This window comes from Thunnus thynnus, chromosome 23 (genome assembly GCF_963924715.1).
Source record: "Thunnus thynnus chromosome 23, fThuThy2.1, whole genome shotgun sequence".
Lineage (NCBI taxonomy): Eukaryota > Metazoa > Chordata > Actinopteri > Scombriformes > Scombridae > Thunnus > Thunnus thynnus.
Window position 1 is genome coordinate 24,377,443 of NC_089539.1, and position 20,199 is coordinate 24,397,641.

At 35.7% G+C, this 20,199-nt stretch overlaps 1 protein-coding gene across 1 annotated transcript in view; it reads right to left on the reverse strand.

Moving 5' to 3' along the window:
- Positions 1–5,170: 5,170 nt before the first annotated feature.
- The window catches only part of ptprb (protein tyrosine phosphatase receptor type b), a 43,599-nt gene continuing 28,570 nt past the window's right edge, over positions 5,171–20,199 (reverse strand). Inside the window, exons 27-40 of the mRNA XM_067581818.1 lie at positions 19,273–19,409; positions 19,066–19,172; positions 18,851–18,956; positions 16,984–17,064; positions 16,079–16,096; positions 15,857–15,938; positions 14,624–14,714; positions 11,774–11,850; positions 11,547–11,681; positions 10,100–10,222; positions 9,842–10,005; positions 8,715–8,850; positions 7,652–7,772; positions 5,171–6,553 (exon numbers count right to left, since the gene is read on the reverse strand). Coding sequence (XP_067437919.1) covers positions 6,531–6,553; positions 7,652–7,772; positions 8,715–8,850; positions 9,842–10,005; positions 10,100–10,222; positions 11,547–11,681; positions 11,774–11,850; positions 14,624–14,714; positions 15,857–15,938; positions 16,079–16,096; positions 16,984–17,064; positions 18,851–18,956; positions 19,066–19,172; positions 19,273–19,409 — 1,401 coding nt within the window. The 3' untranslated portion in view covers positions 5,171–6,530. The remainder of the gene's footprint in view (positions 6,554–7,651; positions 7,773–8,714; positions 8,851–9,841; positions 10,006–10,099; positions 10,223–11,546; positions 11,682–11,773; positions 11,851–14,623; positions 14,715–15,856; positions 15,939–16,078; positions 16,097–16,983; positions 17,065–18,850; positions 18,957–19,065; positions 19,173–19,272; positions 19,410–20,199) is intronic.

Sequence of the window (20,199 nt, forward strand, 5' to 3'; positions counted from 1 at the left end):
ACTTCCTCTAGTCTCTTCCCTCTTTAAGCCCCCCCCCCACCCTCGTGTCTTCTTGTCTTAATGGAAGTTTTAATGTGCGTGTAAAAAGTGAGAAATGAAGTAATGTAAAATGTCAGCCTTTCTGATACCGGAGGTTTTGAAAGGTCAGCGCGTCAGAGATTCTGCATCACCATTAAAACTGACAGACAGAGTTCGTCCAGTTTCTCAGGGTGCTGACGGGAATGAGAATCTGGTCTCCTGTGAAAAACTGTGTTTAATTATACAAGTTCAGCTTGAAGTCGACATCAAACAACTCTCCCGTCTAAAGGACTAGGACTGCAACTAATTATCATTTTCATCATCAATCAGTCTGCATATTATTTTTAATTGTTTAGTCTGTAAAACATCAGAAAACTGTAGAAAATGCCCATAACAACATGCTAGAACACAAAATGACGTCATTGAATGTCTTGTTTTTTCCAACCAAATCTCCAAAACCCCCAAGACTTTTTCAATTTTTTGATAAACATCAAGACTAAAAAAAAAAAAAGTGTGTTCTTGTGAAAACAGTTACATGTGTGTGTCTGGTCTTTGTAGGTTTTAATAATCGTAAGGCCTATTTCCAGTTTGTTGTTTGCTGCTGTTGGTCTGGCTTGTTGGGTTGGATTGGTTGCATAGAAATACTTTGGTTTTGGTTGTTAAACACAATGGTGTTAGTATCCCTTGAACATATAACAGACTGTTTGTTCATAAGAATTTTGATGCTGTGGATCTCAGCCAATTTGGGGCTTCAACTACCAGTGATTTTCATCATTGATTATTCTGTTGGCAATTAGGAAACATTAGAGATATTTCAGAAGCAGGAACCAGAGAATTGTTGACATTTTTTCTTGATAAATGACTTGAACAATTAATTAATTAATATTCTGTCGTCCAACTAATTGATTTATCAACTAATCATCACAGCTTAAGGTTGTGGAGCTCCTCATGGCTATGGATGCCATGACCTACTAATATGAGGAAACAATTCTTAGGAATCACTTAACTGACGGTACGATTTATCTTCAGATTTATACCAACCCTTATAAGAACGTCTTCCTTTTGCACACAACCTTCTGTGTGTTGGAAAATCTTTTGTGATGTGAACTTATTGTAACTTTGGAACAAGTGTAGAGCTGCAACAATTAGTTGATTAATCGATCAACAGAAAATTAATCGCCAACTGATTTGAGAACCGGTAAATTGCTATAAGTCATTTTTCAAAAAGAAATGCTAATATTAAAGCTGCAAGCAGCGTTGAACGGGCCTTTGCACCTTTATGGGCTTATAATATCTAAACCGTTCGAGTTATTACGACGTTTTTCCACAACCTTTGTTCAGCACAGTGTCATAAGTCATGTATTCAAGTTTGAAGCAGATACCATTAATGCCCTAGGAGGAGATAGTGTTTCTTGGGGGTCCAAAATTGGCGCAAAGTCGTACTTTGATGGGCAGATTGCAGACTTCCTGTTGGATTTAGGTCAGGGATGTCAGCTTATGATTTATAGGTCTTGATGAGACGAATAATTGAGTTTTGGTTCGATCCCTCTACGACATTGCTACGGGCTGTGGTGGCCATATTTGATACATAGGTGGAGCTATAGAGCACATTTTGGCAATTGGATAATTTTTACATTTTATCAAATTTTTCACCGGACCTGATGTGCGTGCCAAATTTGGTGAGTTTTTGAGCATGTTTAGGGGGTCAAATTTAGGGTTGAAGTGGCGTAATAATAAAGAAAGAATAATAAGAAAGAAACAAACACACGCCCCTTTGGGGCTCAGGCCCTAATTATCTGCTTCCAGCTTCTTAAATGTGAATATTTCCTGGTTTCTTTGGCCCTCTATGACAATGAATTGTATATTTCAGGGTTGAGGAGCTTGGTTGGGACAGAACAAGACAGTTGAGGTTGGGAATCAACATTTTTCTCATTTTTCTGACATTTATAGACCAAACAACTTATCGATTAATTGAGAAAATAATCAACAGATTAATCAATAATGAAAATAATCATTACTTGCAGCCCTAAGAATGTAGTCATCTGTTACAAAGGCTACGTTCATACCGGCTGGACTTTGGGACTGACTGGAAGCTGGTGGGGCGTTGGATGATTTCTAACTTTGCCACAGTATAACTCTGCCAGGACAGAGGGGAGAACGAGCTGGATGTTTGGACCAGAGGGATTTTGGCTCAGTTCGACCTCTCTGACAGGGACTCCCTGATGCCTGCTGTATCTGGGTTACCCAGTTCTGCTTCAGCCTCAGTGTGCCCTAGATCAATATGGAAATCAGATGTTTGAAAATCGGCTCCACAGATGCTGACTAGAAAAGGACAAAAGTAGCAAGACTTGATCTTTTTTCTTGCCTTAAATGCCTTTCCCTGTCTTTCCACAATTTCCTTAATGCTTTGTCAAATATATTATCAATATTATTATTATTATTATTATTATTATTATCATTATTATTATTATTATTATTATTATTATTATTATTTGCACCAGCTATGGTCACCTCATGGGGAAAGCTACTGGGCACAAACACAAAGGTTAAAGTGTTTTAAAAACCCAACAATAAAACAGAAATGACAGATATTAGACCAACCAAATATAATCAGCACAAAGTCATACAATAATAAGAATACTCAGACTTTTTGGGAAATGCTTGTTTGATTAGAAAATCAATATCGATTTTATCCTCGAGCTTCCAGCACACAGAGGTCTGGGACATGTTTAGCTGATGATTGGACATTTATACTGTAGGTTCAAGTGTCTTTGGTGCGTTTTAGTTTAATTTAGGTTTTCAAAAGATTGAAAAGATTCCTGAAATTGTAGCTCAAACTTTGTAGATGACATGGCAGATTTGGCTCCCTCCTCTTTATGTTAAATTCATTTAAAGTCAAACTGTTTATCTAACCTTTATACTGCATGTTTGCTAAGAATGCGGGAAGCTCAGGGGTCAAAATGCAGATTTTAACACATCCTGTCACCGATTTTTAAAAGGTGTTGATGATTCTCAGCTGTAACCGAGTTTTTGGTTTTTATTGACTTTGCATAAAACAATGGTAGGTCTGCATGAGACTTAACTTTAACATCTTAATTACTAATGTTTATAGTTTTTAATTTGTACAGTTTGCTCTGAATCATTGGTTTTTAAACAAACATTTGAAGAATGTTAATGTCAGGAGATTGCATCATCACAGTACAATTTCACAGAAAAGTTAATAAACTAAATTGTTGAATTATTGTCTAGCTCAATTCTAGAAAAAAATACCCTGAAATGTTCATTTTTGTCGCTGTGTAAAAACAGTATAAAACAGCTATGCAAGGAAATGTTCAAATCCAGTAATTGCAGGGTCATTAGCATCCAGAGACCTCAATCTGCTGTTGCTGCAGAAGTTAATGAGAATTAACCAAGGGTTAATAAGTTGAAAAACAGATCATGTAAAAGCTAATGAGGATTTTAAAAATAGAGTGGGGTCCAGAAGTCTGAGACCACTTTCCAACTTGAATGGGAAAGTGGTCTCAGACTTTTGGACCCCACTGTATATGTAAAAGTTTGGAATGATTTTTTTTAATGTTATGTAAATGTTATAATTTTATAAGTTATGCAAAAGTTAAAATAAAAGATAATAAAAAGTTAGAAGATATGTCTTGTAAAAATTATTAACATGTCAAATTACAAAATAACATTTGTAAAAATTTGGAATATAGAAGCTAATAAGCTTTTTTTTTTTTACTTATAAAAAGTTGTAATTTAATAGCTAAAAATTTAGTTAAAAATTTAAAGATGCTTTATTTCTGTAAAACCTCTAAATTAAAAAAAACTAATAAAGTTTTGTAAAAATGATAAACAATTTACAAAATTATCCATGTAAAATTGTTGAATATAGATATTTTTTTTAAGCTATGTAAAGGTTATAATTTTTAAAGTTTGAAAAATTGAAAAAAGCTGTAGATCTGTAAAAGTTAAATAAAAAAAAGCTCATGAAAAGTTTAAAAATGTTTTGTAAAAAATTATAAGTTTCATATAAGTCAATGGCAATTTACAAAATGATTTCTGTAAAAAGTTATAAATATACAAGTCAATCAACATTTTAAAAAGTTATAAAACTAAGGGAAACTTTAAAAGTATATTTTAAAATTTTTACTAATGTATAATTAGACTATTGATGATAATGACTGTGTGTCACACTTAATGTTCCTCTCAAACACAAAAACTGACAAAACACACACAAGCATAGTTTGGCAGCTATTTTTAATTAGCACTTTATGATCCAGTTTCCAGTAATCTGACAGCAAGTTTACATTCTTTTAGGGCTGGGTGATATGTCTTAAATCAATATCATTAATCAATAGAATACATTTCTAATTTCAATATCTCTCACAATATGACAAATGTATGTGCAATCATACATAAAAGTTTACATCACAAATTTTGATAATTTTTTGTTAGACTTTAAGTACAGTTTGATGGGAATGATAAACTTACATTATATTTTGTTAAACTATTATATTTAAAGCTCATATACTACTACTACTAATAATAATAATGATAAGGTTTCCTCTGAAAGATAAACAATAATATTGAACTATTGCCCAGCCCTATATTCTTTTCAGTAATTCAAACCAATGATCATTATGTCCCTTAAAAATAAATCCATAAAATGCATCGTATACAAGCCTAAATCGTTTAAAATCCTCCAGCAGTTGAGTCAAACATTAAGAGAATAGTGTTTACCAAATATTTCATAAAATTTAATGGCAAATGTGAAATTTTAATGCTTTTTAAACTAAAAAAAATCTTACAATATCGGGTTTTCTTTTGTTCAGACACTCATGGGATTAAAAAAAAGTCACATTTTTATTCCAGAAACTCAATTCAGTCAACTAGTAATGTATTTTAAAGGGGGAAAAATTAGAAGTTCCTTACAGAAGCGTAATGCATGCACTGGAGGAAAAAAAGCCTTGTTTTTCTGCATTAACAAGATAATTGTCATGATTTTCAGATATCTTATTAATTCAGAAAAACAGCAGTTTTTTTTCTCAAGTGAATGCATCACGCTTCCATAATTCCTGCATCATATTCAGACTTGTACTTTCATTTTGTTTAAAGTTTTCAACTTTTATGAACAACTTCATGAAAGAGGTATATGTTTAGTGTTTTTTTTTTTTTGTTTTTGTTTTTTTTTTTTAGAAATAAACGACTCAAAAGCTGTACTTACAGTAAGTTGAAGTCTGAATACAGCAGGTTATATTGCTCGCAGCTACATGAGAAGTGTTTTATTTCAAATATCTAAATACACAGCATGAAAAAAGTTGACATACAGTATATATATTCATTATCATGTTAAAAAAAAAGAGTATTCCATCAATATTTACATACAGCAATATGTGTAACTTTTTAAATAAACAGCTTATATGGAGCAGTGAGTGAGGACTTAAAATAGAGGGTATAAAAAATAGATGGCTCTTTCCTCCCCTGTGATCAGTCAGTTACATCACGGATAGCTGCTATGCTATCACTGCTAGCTAACATCAGATCTGAACACACCAACGACCTGAGTTCAACCCGTGTTTCCTTTCAGCATTAAAGAAAATCATGATCTACTTTGATTAAGAAATTGGACTCTTAATGCAAATTCATCTCAAAGTGACTCATTTTTAAAAGTTGAGTCATGAGTGGGGGATTTTGAGAAAGTCTCCAATAAGTAAAGCAAATTATTAAAAAGGTGCAATAAACAACATTCAGCTCCACTAGATGTCAGCACTCCCTTTGTGTGTGTTGTAATCCGAGCCTCTCAGTTCTCCCTATCCTCCCTGATTGCGTCTTCAACATGGCAGCCGGGTCACAAACTTAATCATATTACAACATATTACAGCCAAACAGTTCACTAAAATAAGTTTGGGAAAACATTTGAGGTGAGAAATGGGTAATGCACTAACAGAATCTCGATCCACATTTGATCAGCACTGCCTAGTTTGACAGTTTGGTCTGAGTTTCTGTCAGTTCAAGGACCGCTTTCTTTTTTTTCCAACTTTATTGAGTAAACGACGCACACATTTGTTTTGGTCTAAGATGCAGATGCTCTGGTGCAACATCTAGTGGGGCTGAATGTCTTGTATTGCACCTTTTTTAAATAACTGCAGACTACATCTATTAAAAAAAACAAAACAAAAAAAACGTCCCTATTATCCTAAAAATTTTTTCATTGTAATTAAAACATCTGCATTTACTCTCAAATTTCCATTAACAAAGGTCAAGATCACTGTTAAAAACTAGTGGAGAATAAATAAAATTTAGCAGTAATTTAAGTTTTTCTTTTCGTAACCAGTGACCTATTATATCATTTGTATGTTTTCTTATTTTTTTGATCACGTTTACATGACTGATTTTCACATTTTGTCTGATGTGTAGCTAGCTTTCTCTGTTAACTCAGATAGTTTTTATTGTTATTACTGAGCTAAAAGAGCAAAGTGTCTTCTCTTCTTGAATCCATGGATGTCACTGTATGTTTAGCGTCCAGTGTAGATGAAATCTAAAAAGAGACAAACAGGAAAAACAAGCAGATTAGTTTAAGGGCAAAGTAGAAATGGTCAATTTTTTAAAGGTCTATTCTTTCATCCATACTTGGAGTAACCTGAGAGTGAGATTGGCAGAGTGGAAATTTGGTGTAATTTATAGTAAATATTTAAAAAACTACAAATATTTGCTATTTAATGTTGATTTTAATCTGTATAATTATCTATTTATAAAATTATATTTATAATGAAACCATTTACAGAATTTAAAAATGAATATTGTCAGATAGTGGATGATTATAGCAATTTATACCTGTTTGTACTGTAGTAGCAATGTTGAAAATTAATGACTTTTTATAGTAATATTGGAAAATTACACAATTTTGCATGACTGTGATTAAGTACCTTGAGTTTTCAAACACTCACATCTAGTTATTACTTATTTAAACATTCAATTTCTTGACAGATTGTATGGAAACTGTCATAATGTTAGAAAGTTGCAGATATGGTAACACAATATTTTTTATCCATCATCCACTCGCACTGTTTGATAAGTTACATTTTAATAACCGGCTGAATTTAGATTTCATTTAATTAAATGGAAAGAATTTACATGATTAAAATAAATCTTTACTCAATTAGTAATATTAGATCTGCAATGATTAGTCAATTAACTAAGTGACAGAAAATTATTCAGCAACTATTTTGATACTTGAATAATAATTTTAATTAGTTTTTAAAGCAAAAACATAAAACATTTGCTGGTTGAAACTCTTCTTTGTCATATGTTGATAAACTGAATATCTTTTACATTTCTGACAGTTAATCAGACAAAACAAGACATTTGAAAAGCTCTAAGAAATTATAACAGACATTTTGTACTATTTTCAGACATTTCATTTTATAGACAACATGATTAATCTATAATAAAAATAATCATAAGTTGCAGCTCTAGTTAATATTATAGAATATATTATATAATAGGCTCCACTGCAATGCTGAATACAAATATTTTGGAGACTGATTTCTCGTAATAGTCCCCACAAGTTTAAAATAAAGTAGGGGTTAACTTTATAATAAATATCATGAAGGTGGTGTTTTTGTGTGAGTCTCACCGCGGCAGTACTCAGGGTTGAAGTTTTCATAGATGGGGTACAGAGGATTCTCCTGTTCGCTGCGATGTTTCCTGGCTCTCAGGACGTCCCGCACGCACTGATGCAGGAAGGCATACTGGCACTGCAAAACACACAAAGATGTGGAAAGTTTAATCAAAATATTTTTATATGGATCACTGTATTGGCTTGACAATGTTTAATTCATCAGGAAAAAGTTTTGTTTTATATTACATACATAAATACACTCTCAGTTTGGTTTGGACCAATATTTACTGCTGTTTTAGCTCCGGTTTGGTCCAAATTTTACTGGAGTTTTAGCTCTAGTTTGGTCTAAAATTTCCTGTTGTACCTTAAGTTTTGTCCAGTATTCACTGTTTTTTTTTTAATCCTAGTTTTGTCCAAAATTAGCTGCTATTTTAGCCCTGTTATGGTCTAATATTTACTGCCATTTTAGCTCCAGTTTGGTCCAATAATTATTGGTGTTTTAGCTCTGGTTTGGTCCAATATTTACTGGCGATTCCAGAAAGAAGATTTAACCAACTGAATCAATCTTAACTAATCCTGAGTGTGAAAACTCTTTTAGTTCTAGTACAGCTGATTAGAGTTCAGTTAACTTTGAATTAAGTGTATACATGGTGAATGGAAAAAATAGTAACATATGGAGCTCCGTTACTATGATTGATAATTGCAAGAGCTAGAAATGTTAATGTGTTTATATGTGGACTATTCTCATAGATTTTATGTCTTAAAAAACAAAACAAAAAAATCCCTACATCTAAAAAGTTAAGTGTTATGTTTTATTCAGCTTAATCCAGTTTATAAATATCCCGTTGAAATCTGACAGGGACAAAATGCATCGGCAGCAATTGACCATAAAATACAAACACCTTTTAGTAAAAAAGACAATTGTAACCTCATTCACTGATAAAGTAATAATGGTAATCTGCAGTTGAAAAGGCTGTATAACGTTTTTTTTAGTCTTTAATACAACTGAAATGTGACTTTATTAAAAACTTGGACAGGGTCTTGATGGAGTACTCCTCAGCTGTATGTGGGGGTGTACCTCGGTCTGGACCATGTGCTGGCGGTGCAGGCGGAGGTCGAATATACAGCCGTACAGGTCAATGGTTCCTTTGGAGTCCATCTGCTGTAGAACTCGATCCAAAGCAATAAATGTCCCTGTACGTCCAACACCGGCACTAGACACAAACACATACACCGTAAAACTTCAAACTATAGATCCGTCATACCTGAAATACAAACTCTGAAACATGTACAGTGTAATGCAATATAATACAACAGTCCTACAATAAGTTTTGGATGTGTTTGGCTTTGTTTATCTCATTTATAGGTGGAAAGAATACCAGCAAATCCTTAGTTAGGGCTTGTTAAACTTAACAGGAATACAATTACGCCAATGGTGCTGAAATAATCATTTGATTAAAGATAATCACCAACAATTTTGATTGTTTAAGTCAGTTATTAAGCAAGATTTGCTGCTGTTATATCATTGTAAAGTGAATAAGTTTGGATTTCGGACTGTTGGTCGGTCATAAGACATTTGATGACATCACCTTGAATGTACAGAGAATAGCTGCAACTAACAGTTATTTTGATTATATATTAATCTGCCAAATGCTTTGTTGATTAACTGATTTATTGTTTGATCAATAAAATAGTGAAAAACAGCCATAACAAGTTTCCAGAGCCCAGGCTGGCGTCTTCGAATTGGTTGTTTGTTCGAACAACAGTTTAAAACCTGAATATTTTCAATTTCCAATCATCAACGACAAACTAAAACATGAAATCTCCACAGTTGTAAGGACGTAATCAGCAAATTTTTGTCATTTTTACTTGAAAAATGTTGCTGATGAATTTTCTGTCAATCAAATAAACAGTTGACTTAGTGCTTCAGTTCTACTTGTTTCCGATTAAAATCAAACAGTTTTAATGTTTTTTTTGTAAACTCCCAACTAATCAAAGGTTAGAGCTGCAACAATAGTCAAATAGTTAATTGATAGAAAATTAATTACCAGCTATTTTGATAATCAACAAATGATTTAGTCATTTTTTTAAAGTAAAAAAAGCTCAAATTCCCTGTTTCCAGCTTCTTAAATGTGAATATAAAAATTGTTTTTGTTTAATACCACAGAGGATTATGCACACACACACAAACACACTCTGTCCTACCTGCAGTGTACAACGGTGGCTCCGGTGCTGGGTGATCGGTCCACGTAGTCCCGGACCGTCCTGACAAACTGGATCAGGGACTGAGTGCTCTCTGGGACTCCGTGATCGGGCCACACGGTGTAGTGGAAGTGACGCAGCACACGAGGGTAACTGCAGCCGCTCTCCTGTCAGGGTTTATTGATTATGTATTATTAAAACTCTGAATTATTTAACTCTAAATTAACTTGCAAGAGAAAAAGAACTAAAGATCAGTAGTACCGAGGTGATCTTGAACTCTCGGATGGTCCACTCCGGCAGGACGGACTCTGACAGCATCTGAATGACCAGGTCACCGTAGTACAGCGGCTCTCTGTCTGCAGGCCAGTACTGATCACACTTCACCTGCAAAACACAAACCAAAACCACATTCATATGCTTTTAATGCTCCAACTAATAGTTATGTTCATTACATTCTTGATTAATCAAGCATTTGATCTTTAAAACATTTGACAATGGTGAAAAACGCCCATCACGTTTTTCCAGAGCCCAAGTTTTCAAATGATTGTGTATGACGGTACAGAACCCAAAGATGTCAAGTTTATAAAATGATTATAAAAGACAAAGAAAAACAGCAAATCCTGACTTTCAAAAGCTGGAACCGAGCTGCACCTGAATCAGCATATTCCTGTCCCATGGGGGTCTGCATTTTATTTTGTCATGTGCTTGTGGTTCCCGCTTTCCCTCATCTATAGATACATTTTTATAAATACTTATTATAACTAATGTTTCTTCTTCAACACACCTCACCTACAATTATGAAACATATATTATTCACAGCCCAGTTATAGCACACCTCAGCTCCTCACACTAAACTTCTATAACAGCCTACTTGACTCTCATGTTTTACCTTTTAAGACTCACATTCCAAAGTCTTTGTTCGTCATGTGAGAGATCATACATGAACCAAAACTTACATGATCTGTGAAACCTGCAAAGAGATTAATGTCTGCTTTATCCTCCAGTGTGCGTATTGATGAGGTGTAGCGAAAACTGGGAGAATAATTACATTCCGCAATTACATCAAATATATTTTACTAAATATTTAGGTTAAAATAATATCAGTAGCTACAAATCATCACTGGAATCATCTAATCTACTCTATTGTAATATTTTTTTTTACTCCTGTGTTGTCTTCTGTCTCTGCCCGTCTTGCTTTTCTACTGACTCTCAAATTTTGTGGGAATCTTTCCATTAAATTGTGATATTTCTTATATAAAAGTGAAAAAGTTTGGTCAAAGGGTGGCAGTGGAAATGTCAGCTTGCCTACAACTCTGAGGACCCTGACAGTTCATTTTATAAGCAGCTATTAAGACATCAGTATCCTCAGTAGAGCTGCAACAATCAGTTGATTAATCCAGTATTTGATCGACAGACAATTAATCAACAACTACAGTATTTTGATGATCTCATTTCTGTACTTTTTCAATTAAAAATATCAAATATTCTCTGGTTCCAGCTTCCCAAATGTAAGGATTTGATTTCAGCTTTTTCACATTTTTTTTTAATTTTTTTATTTAAATATTTATTCACTAAATTAATAGATTAGTTGGGAACATAATCAGCAGATTAATCGCTAATGAAAACAATCATTAGTTCATTACTCTTGAGCACAGTTTTTGAACGAACAAAAACAAGAGGATCAAAAATGTAATTACTGACGACTTACCCGTCCCTTCTCCACGCATTGCGTCACCATGACGATGTTGTAGACGCCGTGCTCCCACACCATCCTCCAGAAGTCGTCCTTGGTGCCGGGCAGCGGGCCCTGGGTGGCGATGTACTCCCTCCGGTAGTTATTACCCTGCAGAGGAGGGGCGTCTGAGTGAGTATGTGTGTGTGTTGAGTGTGTATATGTGTGTGTGTGTGTGTGAGTGTGTGAGCGTGTGTACATACAGGTATGTAGCTGGCGTTGATGTAGTCGGAGCAGGGGTCGTCCTCCAGGTACGACAGCTTCACTCTGGTAGAATCATCTAGAAAACAGAAAATCTAATTATCTTCTAAACCTAGCAGATATTATAAGTGTGAGAAGTCTTTTTTTATGAATAGGGTTTTAATGTAATAGTTCACATCAAAGTTGTTTTTAAAGCTGTATAGACTATTTTAGCCACTTTGGGGGAAGAAGAACTCCACAACATCTGATTCATATTACTTTATAAGGTTTTTATGGCTAACATGTTAGCAAACAGTTGCTTATTTCCACATCCAGCAGTGATGGAGCAACATTATCATTCATGTGAAGTCGTGTTTCTGTCCACCTGGTGAATGTAAGTCCAATATTCACTCTCTTTTAGCTCTGTTTTTGGTCTCCATCAACTCCTGAGGGAAATATCTGGCTCTTTAGCTGCTAAATGCTGTACTTTCTTAACCAACTAGTCTCTAACTGTGTCTGTCAGCTGTTTGCTGCAGGGCAGGTAGTGTACAGTGGGTTTTCCATTAGTTGATGAACCAAAACTAGAAGCTAAAGGAGGCTGAAAACGTCTGTAAAGCTGCACAGTTTGTGATATATTTGTGGGTTCTACAATATGAGCCACGAATCCTCTTTCACATTACTTACTGTCATTTGATACATTGTTGAAATAAAAATATTTATTAGAGCAACTTTAATGCTTTGTGTAAGAGTAAAAAACAACAAATTTTAAAAATGAACAAGAATCAAGGTTTAACTTTTATGGTGTATTCACACCAAATGCAAAGTGTATTCTTCTTGTGGTGCCATTACATACAAAGTCAATGCAAAGACACTCAGCGACCAAGCAGCAACCTCTGGGGCTGTAAAATGAAGCCAAAAACTGCAGTTCCTTGAATGACCACTTGAGGCTCAAAAAGCGAGTCAATCCCCATAGACCTCCATGTTAAAATGCCCAACTTTACAGCAGAAATAAACATGTTTACAGCCTGGTACAAAAAACGGTTTTGGTCTCTGTAGCTAATTTCCTCGTTCATGACATCTGGACGGGAGGTGAATTTTTTTATAACTCACCCGTTTAAATTTTATTAAGCTGTAAACTTATGCATAATGAAGGACATGGCTGCTTTGAGTGACAGGTCCGCCAGCCGCTAGGTGGCTTGTTTCAGCCATTCGGCCGGCCTCTTTGCCCATTTTTGATTGGCTGGGAGTTAGGCAGAGTCACGTACTGCCAAGATGGCGACGGCCGGAGCGGCTCGCTTTGAGCTTCAAAAACCAACGAATGACGTCACGGTGACTACGTCCATATTTTTATACAGTCTATGTCGGCGACGCGAATGTCGATGTAAATTTGCGTTATATGGATCATTCACATGAAGTGAAAATATTCAACTTGAGCAAAAAATTTGCGCGTATCACAGGACTCTGCAGAGTGTTGTGAGTGGAGAACCAGAGGGACGGAAACAGACAGCTGCTGAGCGCCAAGGAGCTTTTGTTTGTCCAATTAGTCGTCCAGAACCCAAAGATATTCAGTTTACAATGATATAAATCAGATCATTTGTGATTGATAAATAACCTAATTTATTAATCAACTCATCGTTTCAGCTCCACAGTGAACCTTTGGTGGTTAAACCATGAAGGGCAGATTCCTCACAGGTAAACACTTACAGTTATTATCTGAGTGCAACTGAAACCATTTAAACTTTTGTTACAAACTAACACCTGCATCATGACAAACAAAATGACACAAGGCTTTTTTTTTTTAAATCACATTTAACAGTTTTTCTCTTTTATTGTTCTAAGTGAGAATATTTGTTGAAATGTTAAATGTATTTTCTTTGGGTCACAGCTGAACCTCTTCACATTTACAAAGTGAAAAACAATGATTCATTTTATTGTGTGTGTGTGTGTGCACGTGTTCTGACAGTTAATTATAGAGCTACATGAATCACATTTTTCTGTTCGTATAGAAAATTGGCTTCAGTTACACATGACTGACACTTAATGACTTTATATGAACTGAGATACCGATTGACTAACAATAACACACACACACACACACACACACTGATATCAACTGTTTAAATATAAATAACGTCATCACTTTCTGTAATGATCATGAAAATCTATTTGACCTGGTATTGTAAACTCATGAGGGGAATATTAAGATTCTTGCAGAATCTGACATTAATGACTGTTTTACCTTATATTATTGTTTAGTATTATACTCTATTTTACTTTTATACTTTTTTAACTATATGATTTTATTTGCCTCATTTTCAACCGACTGTATAAAAAAATAACGTAGCCATCGTGACGTCACCCGATGGTTTGCGGACTCCCGTTTTGAAGCCTCGAGTTTGGCGTTTTGACCGTCGCCATCTTGGTTTTTTTTGGAGCCAGACGTGATGAGAAGTGACCATATTTGGACGAGAGCGTGGCGCTGGGGACGAGCTCCCCGGGGTCCAACTTGTGACTTGTCAATCACAAGGTAGCCACGCCCTAAAGCACACGCTGCTTTATCGTCTATTTCAATCTAAATGAGATCATAATTTACGGAGGAAAGGAGGACGGAAGTGAAAAAGAAGGAAGTAGGAGAAGAGGTCTCAAGCCTCATACTGGTACATCACTGTCACCATGGGAACAGGTGCAGTCTCATTAATTAAAGCTCTTAATGAATTCATTTGTTTATTTTCATTTCATTGAGGGACTCAATTTGACTCCATTTAAGCTGATTTTTATATTCTTTTTCTTTCTTGTATGTAATTTGTTGCTGCAGGGGAGAAAATTAAAGCCATTTAATCAAACAACACACACGGTGATGCATCAGTACTAACATGGCAGGATGTTGTTGTAGCGGTTCTTTCCTCGGTTCTCTGGCAGTCGGGCGACGTCCATCGTCTGGTTGCGGCCCACGTCCTTCAGATCCTGCACAGACACAGTATTTTCTTGTGAAATGAATGCACATTCTGTAAAAAAACTGTCACATCTTTTTCTCCACAACTTTAGAAGAGACTGCATCAGGGTTTTACTGGAAAATTTGTGTCCACGCATCACGTCGTAAACTAAAATTCTGATCTCTTTTAATGGGATTATCTCCCAGTTACACTAAAAAGTGTCACGATAAAATAGATATGTGGCGCTCAAAGTTTGGTGACCATCATCAGCACACGAGGTAAGTAATCACCCGGTTAGATATTTGATCTGACGTATCACTGCAACTATTACTGTTGCAACAAGTGAGGTAAGATAAGAAAAAAGATAAATAAATGTAGTTTAAAGTTGATTTAGATGTGGAAGGTCAGTCCACAATTTTCAAGTGTATCTTAAAGCAGCAGTCAGGTGTCTGTAATCATTCCTCCTGTTCATACTGGATATTAAAAGATCCTTCAAATGTGCTTTCAATGGAAGTGATGGAGGCCAAAATCCACAGTGTGTCCACACAGTCATTTCAAAGTCTCTGTGAAGCTTATATTCAGCTTCAGCAGTCTGAGTTAGTCATATCAAGTGGATATCTGACACATTTACAGTCTTTTTAGCATCAGATTCCCTCTTTGTGTTTCCTCGGACAGTGTTTCCCTGTTGAGCTGCAGGTGGAAGTATAGTAACAAAAAGAGGAACTTTGGCACTAAAAAGACTGTAACGTTGAAAGATATCTACTTGATTTGACTCATTTGGACGCTGAAGCTTCATATTAGCTTCAGATCAACTTTGAAATACATTTTTTGCACAGAAGGAGGACTGTGGATTGGTATTTTGGATGGTACCCTATGTGTGCTATGGGCATCATTACATGATGCCATCGGGTTAATGGACTTTATTGGATTATTATTTTGATTAATCTTTTAGTCTATAAAATGTTGGACAATTTAAAAATAACCTCCATTTCTCAGAGCCTCAGGTCATGTAAATATATTAATTTACAATGATATTCAAACCGAGAAAACATTTGCCAGTCAGATATTCAACTCTGAAAACTGCTGTTGTGATCAGGCCCTTTAAGCGTCCCACTAGAGTCCACTCTCAGTTTACTACTGATATAAAAACGTGTCGAAATGTCTCTCTTTTACCTCAAACTCCTCTGACAGCAGGTAGTTGGAGTCGGCCTGAAGTTTGTTCAGATGGGACTCAAAGTGACAGGCTTTGATAGGACTGCACAGATACAGACAGACATATCACGTTAACCGTCACATTTCAAGATTTACAAAAAACAATCCAATAATTCTGACTATTTATCAGTTTTGAAATTTCCTTGTCAGTTAAAACTTGATGCAAAATAAAGAGACTCTTACCTGGTGACTCGACGGTTACTGCAACACAAAGACAGACAGTCAGTTATTATTGTTGTACATATACAGGCAAATATGAGTCTGTTATCATACAGTTAGAGGCACATTTCACAGCCCAGCTTAAACTGTAATAATTAACTGAATGTTAATCTGTTCAGCAGTAGGTAAAGATATAAAGTTATGTTAATTATCAGTAATTAACAACAACAGTGACAGTTATTCTCAATAATTACTGTAAAAATATTAATAACTTAGTATATACCACTGCAGTGATACAGAGTTTTGTTCTGACCTTGATAATTACCCAATAATTTCTTGTCATCATCAATTTTAGAGATTGCCAAATATTCATATTGTATTAATTTGGCTAAATGTTGAACAAAATGCACATAAAAACAACTTTTAGTCAAGATTCGTCAATTGGTCGGTGTTAATTAAGTATTTAATCAATATATCTGAAGAAAAACATGATATTCATCAGTCAGCAATCTGAACTGATACCAGAAGTAGGTCACACCAATAATTTGAGAGCAGATATTTAATAAATACATACTTGTCATAATTCTCAAACATCGGAGGAGCTTATTTAATCAATGTCCAATCCTGTTATAACGATAACTATTATCCATTCCTGCTATTAATAAAGCACAAATTAATTGTCAAACTGACACTTAATGAGCTGCGCTGAGCATACAAACACACTCAGAGTAATTAACAGCTGCTGTGACTGTGGCGGGTGAATGATGAGGTAATCAGAGAGAGAGAGAGAGACTTTATTGGAAACTAATACTTCACACACTCACATATTGGACGTAGGAGGTATTGGAAACTAATCTCTCTCTGTGTCTGTCTCTCTCTCTCTCTCACATATACTGAAGAAAAATAAATAGAGCCACACACACACTTACCTCCTGACACCCATATATATCCCTGAAGCCGGCACCTCTTTCCACATACTCATCCTCACCACCGGGTTCTCCTGTACAGCCCTACACACACACACACACATATATATATATATAAATAAGACAATATATACACATAACAAACTGCAGACAGCATCTTACAACAACAACATTTAGTGTTAGTTTTCCCCTTATGGAGAAAGTCAAACTGTTCATGACTCATATAACAGGTCGTATGTTCAACATAAACCTGCATTAACTGATGGTAAGAACTCTGACATATCATCAGCTTTCCAGTTGATATGTTGAACTTGTTAGCAAACAGTTGCTTATTTCCACATCCAGGAGTTAAAACATGATCATCACATTGATGATGTCAATAATTACTTGTGGGGTTCCTCAGGGTTCTATTCTTGATCTTTTGTAGTTTCAATCTAGTTAAAGCTGCTTGAAATGATGTTTTTTGTCCACTTGTTTTCAGCAGAATAGTCTCTAAACATGACTTCTGTCATATTATCAGCTTATAGAGCAGTTTTAGCTAACATGTTAGCAAACAGCTTCTTATTTCCACATCCAGCAGTTACGGAGCAACATTATCATTCATGTGGAGTCGTGTTTCTGTCCACCTGGTGAATGTAAGTCCAATATTCACTCTCTTTTAGCTCTGTTTTTACTCTCTACTAACTCCTGAGGGAAATATCTGGCTCTTTAGCTGCTAAATGCTCCACTATGTTCACCAGCTAGTCTACAGCTAACTGTGTCTGTTTGCCGTTTGGTGCTGAGCAGGTAGTGTACAGCGGTTTTTGACAGCTTTTTCTCTGAAAACGACGCTATGAGACGCTGAGAGTGAACCAGAACAGTAAAGTTGCAGCCGGACAGATAAACAATGAGCTGAAACTCACTATAAAGCTCCGTAAAGCCGAGAGGAGCTGCAGAGTCACTGATAGATTCATCACTACGAGCCACAACCGACACATTACACACTGACACATCAGACATTGTTATTAAAATATTGATTATAGCCAAATCTGTGTTTTTTTTTTTACATGTTTTCCTTTAAACCTTTCTTAAGATTTCCTTAAAAAACACAAAGTATTAAACAAATTAAACCGTCTATCAACCCTCTGAAACTCCAGCATCATATTCCTGAAGGAGCTGAGACGTTCTTGAAACGGAAAAGAAGAAAAGAGAAGCCTAAATAAAGTTAAAGTTACAAGTGTGTTTTTTATGAATGATTCATGATTCAATAATATTTATTTTATGAATACTGTAAATATGATCAGCTGCTGTTGGCGCCGTCATTCCTGTTCCACAGGTAGTTTTCCTGATCTGCTGTATTACAAAAACAACCTGACTGTTTATTAATTGGTCAGCTGATCTGACAGGACAGTAAACACACTGGATCAAAGGGGTTGTTGCCGTCCAGTAAAAAACGTCAGCAGAGGATACACCTGTGGCTGTAGGCTCCTCGTCTCCTCCGAGGTGCATTTTAAGGATTGAAAGATCCTCACTGATGTCGGAGGGAGAATGATTTCCCGGTCAGAGCCGGAGGATGGAGGAGCGAGGACGGGAGGAAGCATAAATTAGCCGAATGAAAATCACCCTCTGTGATTCTAAGCCAATGAATCTTTTAATGGGCCTAATTAACTCAATACTCTAAATGAACAGAGACTTATATGAACTAAATGACTGGAGTGTTAATTAGAGGTGTTTGTAGCTCTACTTTTTAACTTCGGACACAGACAAAGACTTCCAAATATCAAACTGTTCCTTTAAGACCTGGTTCCGGGGTTAAGGTTAGAATAAGGTCTAGAGACTGAGGGTCCTCAGAAGTACAGCAGTGCATACGTGTGTGTTTTTGTGTACTTACACTTTGCGTAGCCGCTGTCTGTAAACCAGCAGCGAGACGACGGCCACCATCATACCGATGAGGAACATCCCGGCGCTCAAACCCTCCACGACGCCACCTAGAGGCTCTGACGCAGAACGACACACACATCAATAAACAGGTCGGTACAGGAAGTGTGTGTGTGTGTGTGTGTGTGTGTGTGTGTGTGTGTGAGAGAGTGTGTGAGAGGTGCTCACCTGCGTGCGTCCTGAGTGGTGTCGACAGGTGCGTGTCAGTGAAGAGTGGCTGAGGAAACTCTTTGTGGTTTTCATCAAACAGTCTGGTGAAAGCTCGTACACTCAGCCTACACACACACACACACACACGTCATTAGTAATTCTAAATGAAGGGATTTGCTGCCTTGCTCGAAGGCGCTCCGTCAGGCTGCATATGTGTGTGTTTACCTGTAGGAGGTTTTGGGTTTCAGCGGTCCGTCACAGAAGCCGCCGTAGCTGTCACTCAGGTAGAGGTCGTCGTCATGGTGACGATCACAAGCCCCGCCCAGCCGGTCTCCTCCTGCCCCCAGGTTGACCTCCACCACCTGATCAATTCATTGATTGATTGAATTGACACACAAAGTCAACACAAACATGTACAAATAAAACTCATGTCATAGTTTCTCTCAGTTTTTCTTCTTTTATTTTGTTCTGTATGAAGTAGAGCTGCAACTAACAATTATTTTCATTATCGATTAATCTGTTGATTGTTCTCTCAATTAATCAATTAGTCGTTTTGTCTATAAAATGTCAGAAAATGATCTGTATCCCAAAACCGACGATGCAACCTGCAGCGTCTTGTTTTGGCCAACCAACAGTCCTCAACCCAGAATTTACTGTCATATAAACAAACCAGAAAACATTCACATGTTGACATTTATTCTATTAAAAACAAAAAGAATCAAAACAATAAATTGATTATCAAAATAGTTGCTGGTTAATCAGCTCATCAATTTCTTCATTGAATCATTTTTTTGCAAATTAGTTAAAAGTTGATTTACTTGTTCATTTGTAGGAATTTTTCCCACATCAGTGTTCAGCATTAATTATGTCGTTAATGTTATATTTATATTATCAATATTATTATTGTAGTTTCTGATATTTAATCACTTTGTCGTACTTGTTGTGTTGATTGTGGTAGATTTAGTCATTACTGCTCTCGTCTGTTGATGCGTTCATAATTGTTTTAGTTTTATTAGCACTGCTGTTATCAGACAATTTGTATAAATAGAAATAAACAAATTAAATATATTAAACAAACTAACTTTTTTTTATCAAAATTGTTTCTACAATTATGATGTAATAAGTTTGTTTTATTTTCTATAATGTCCTTCC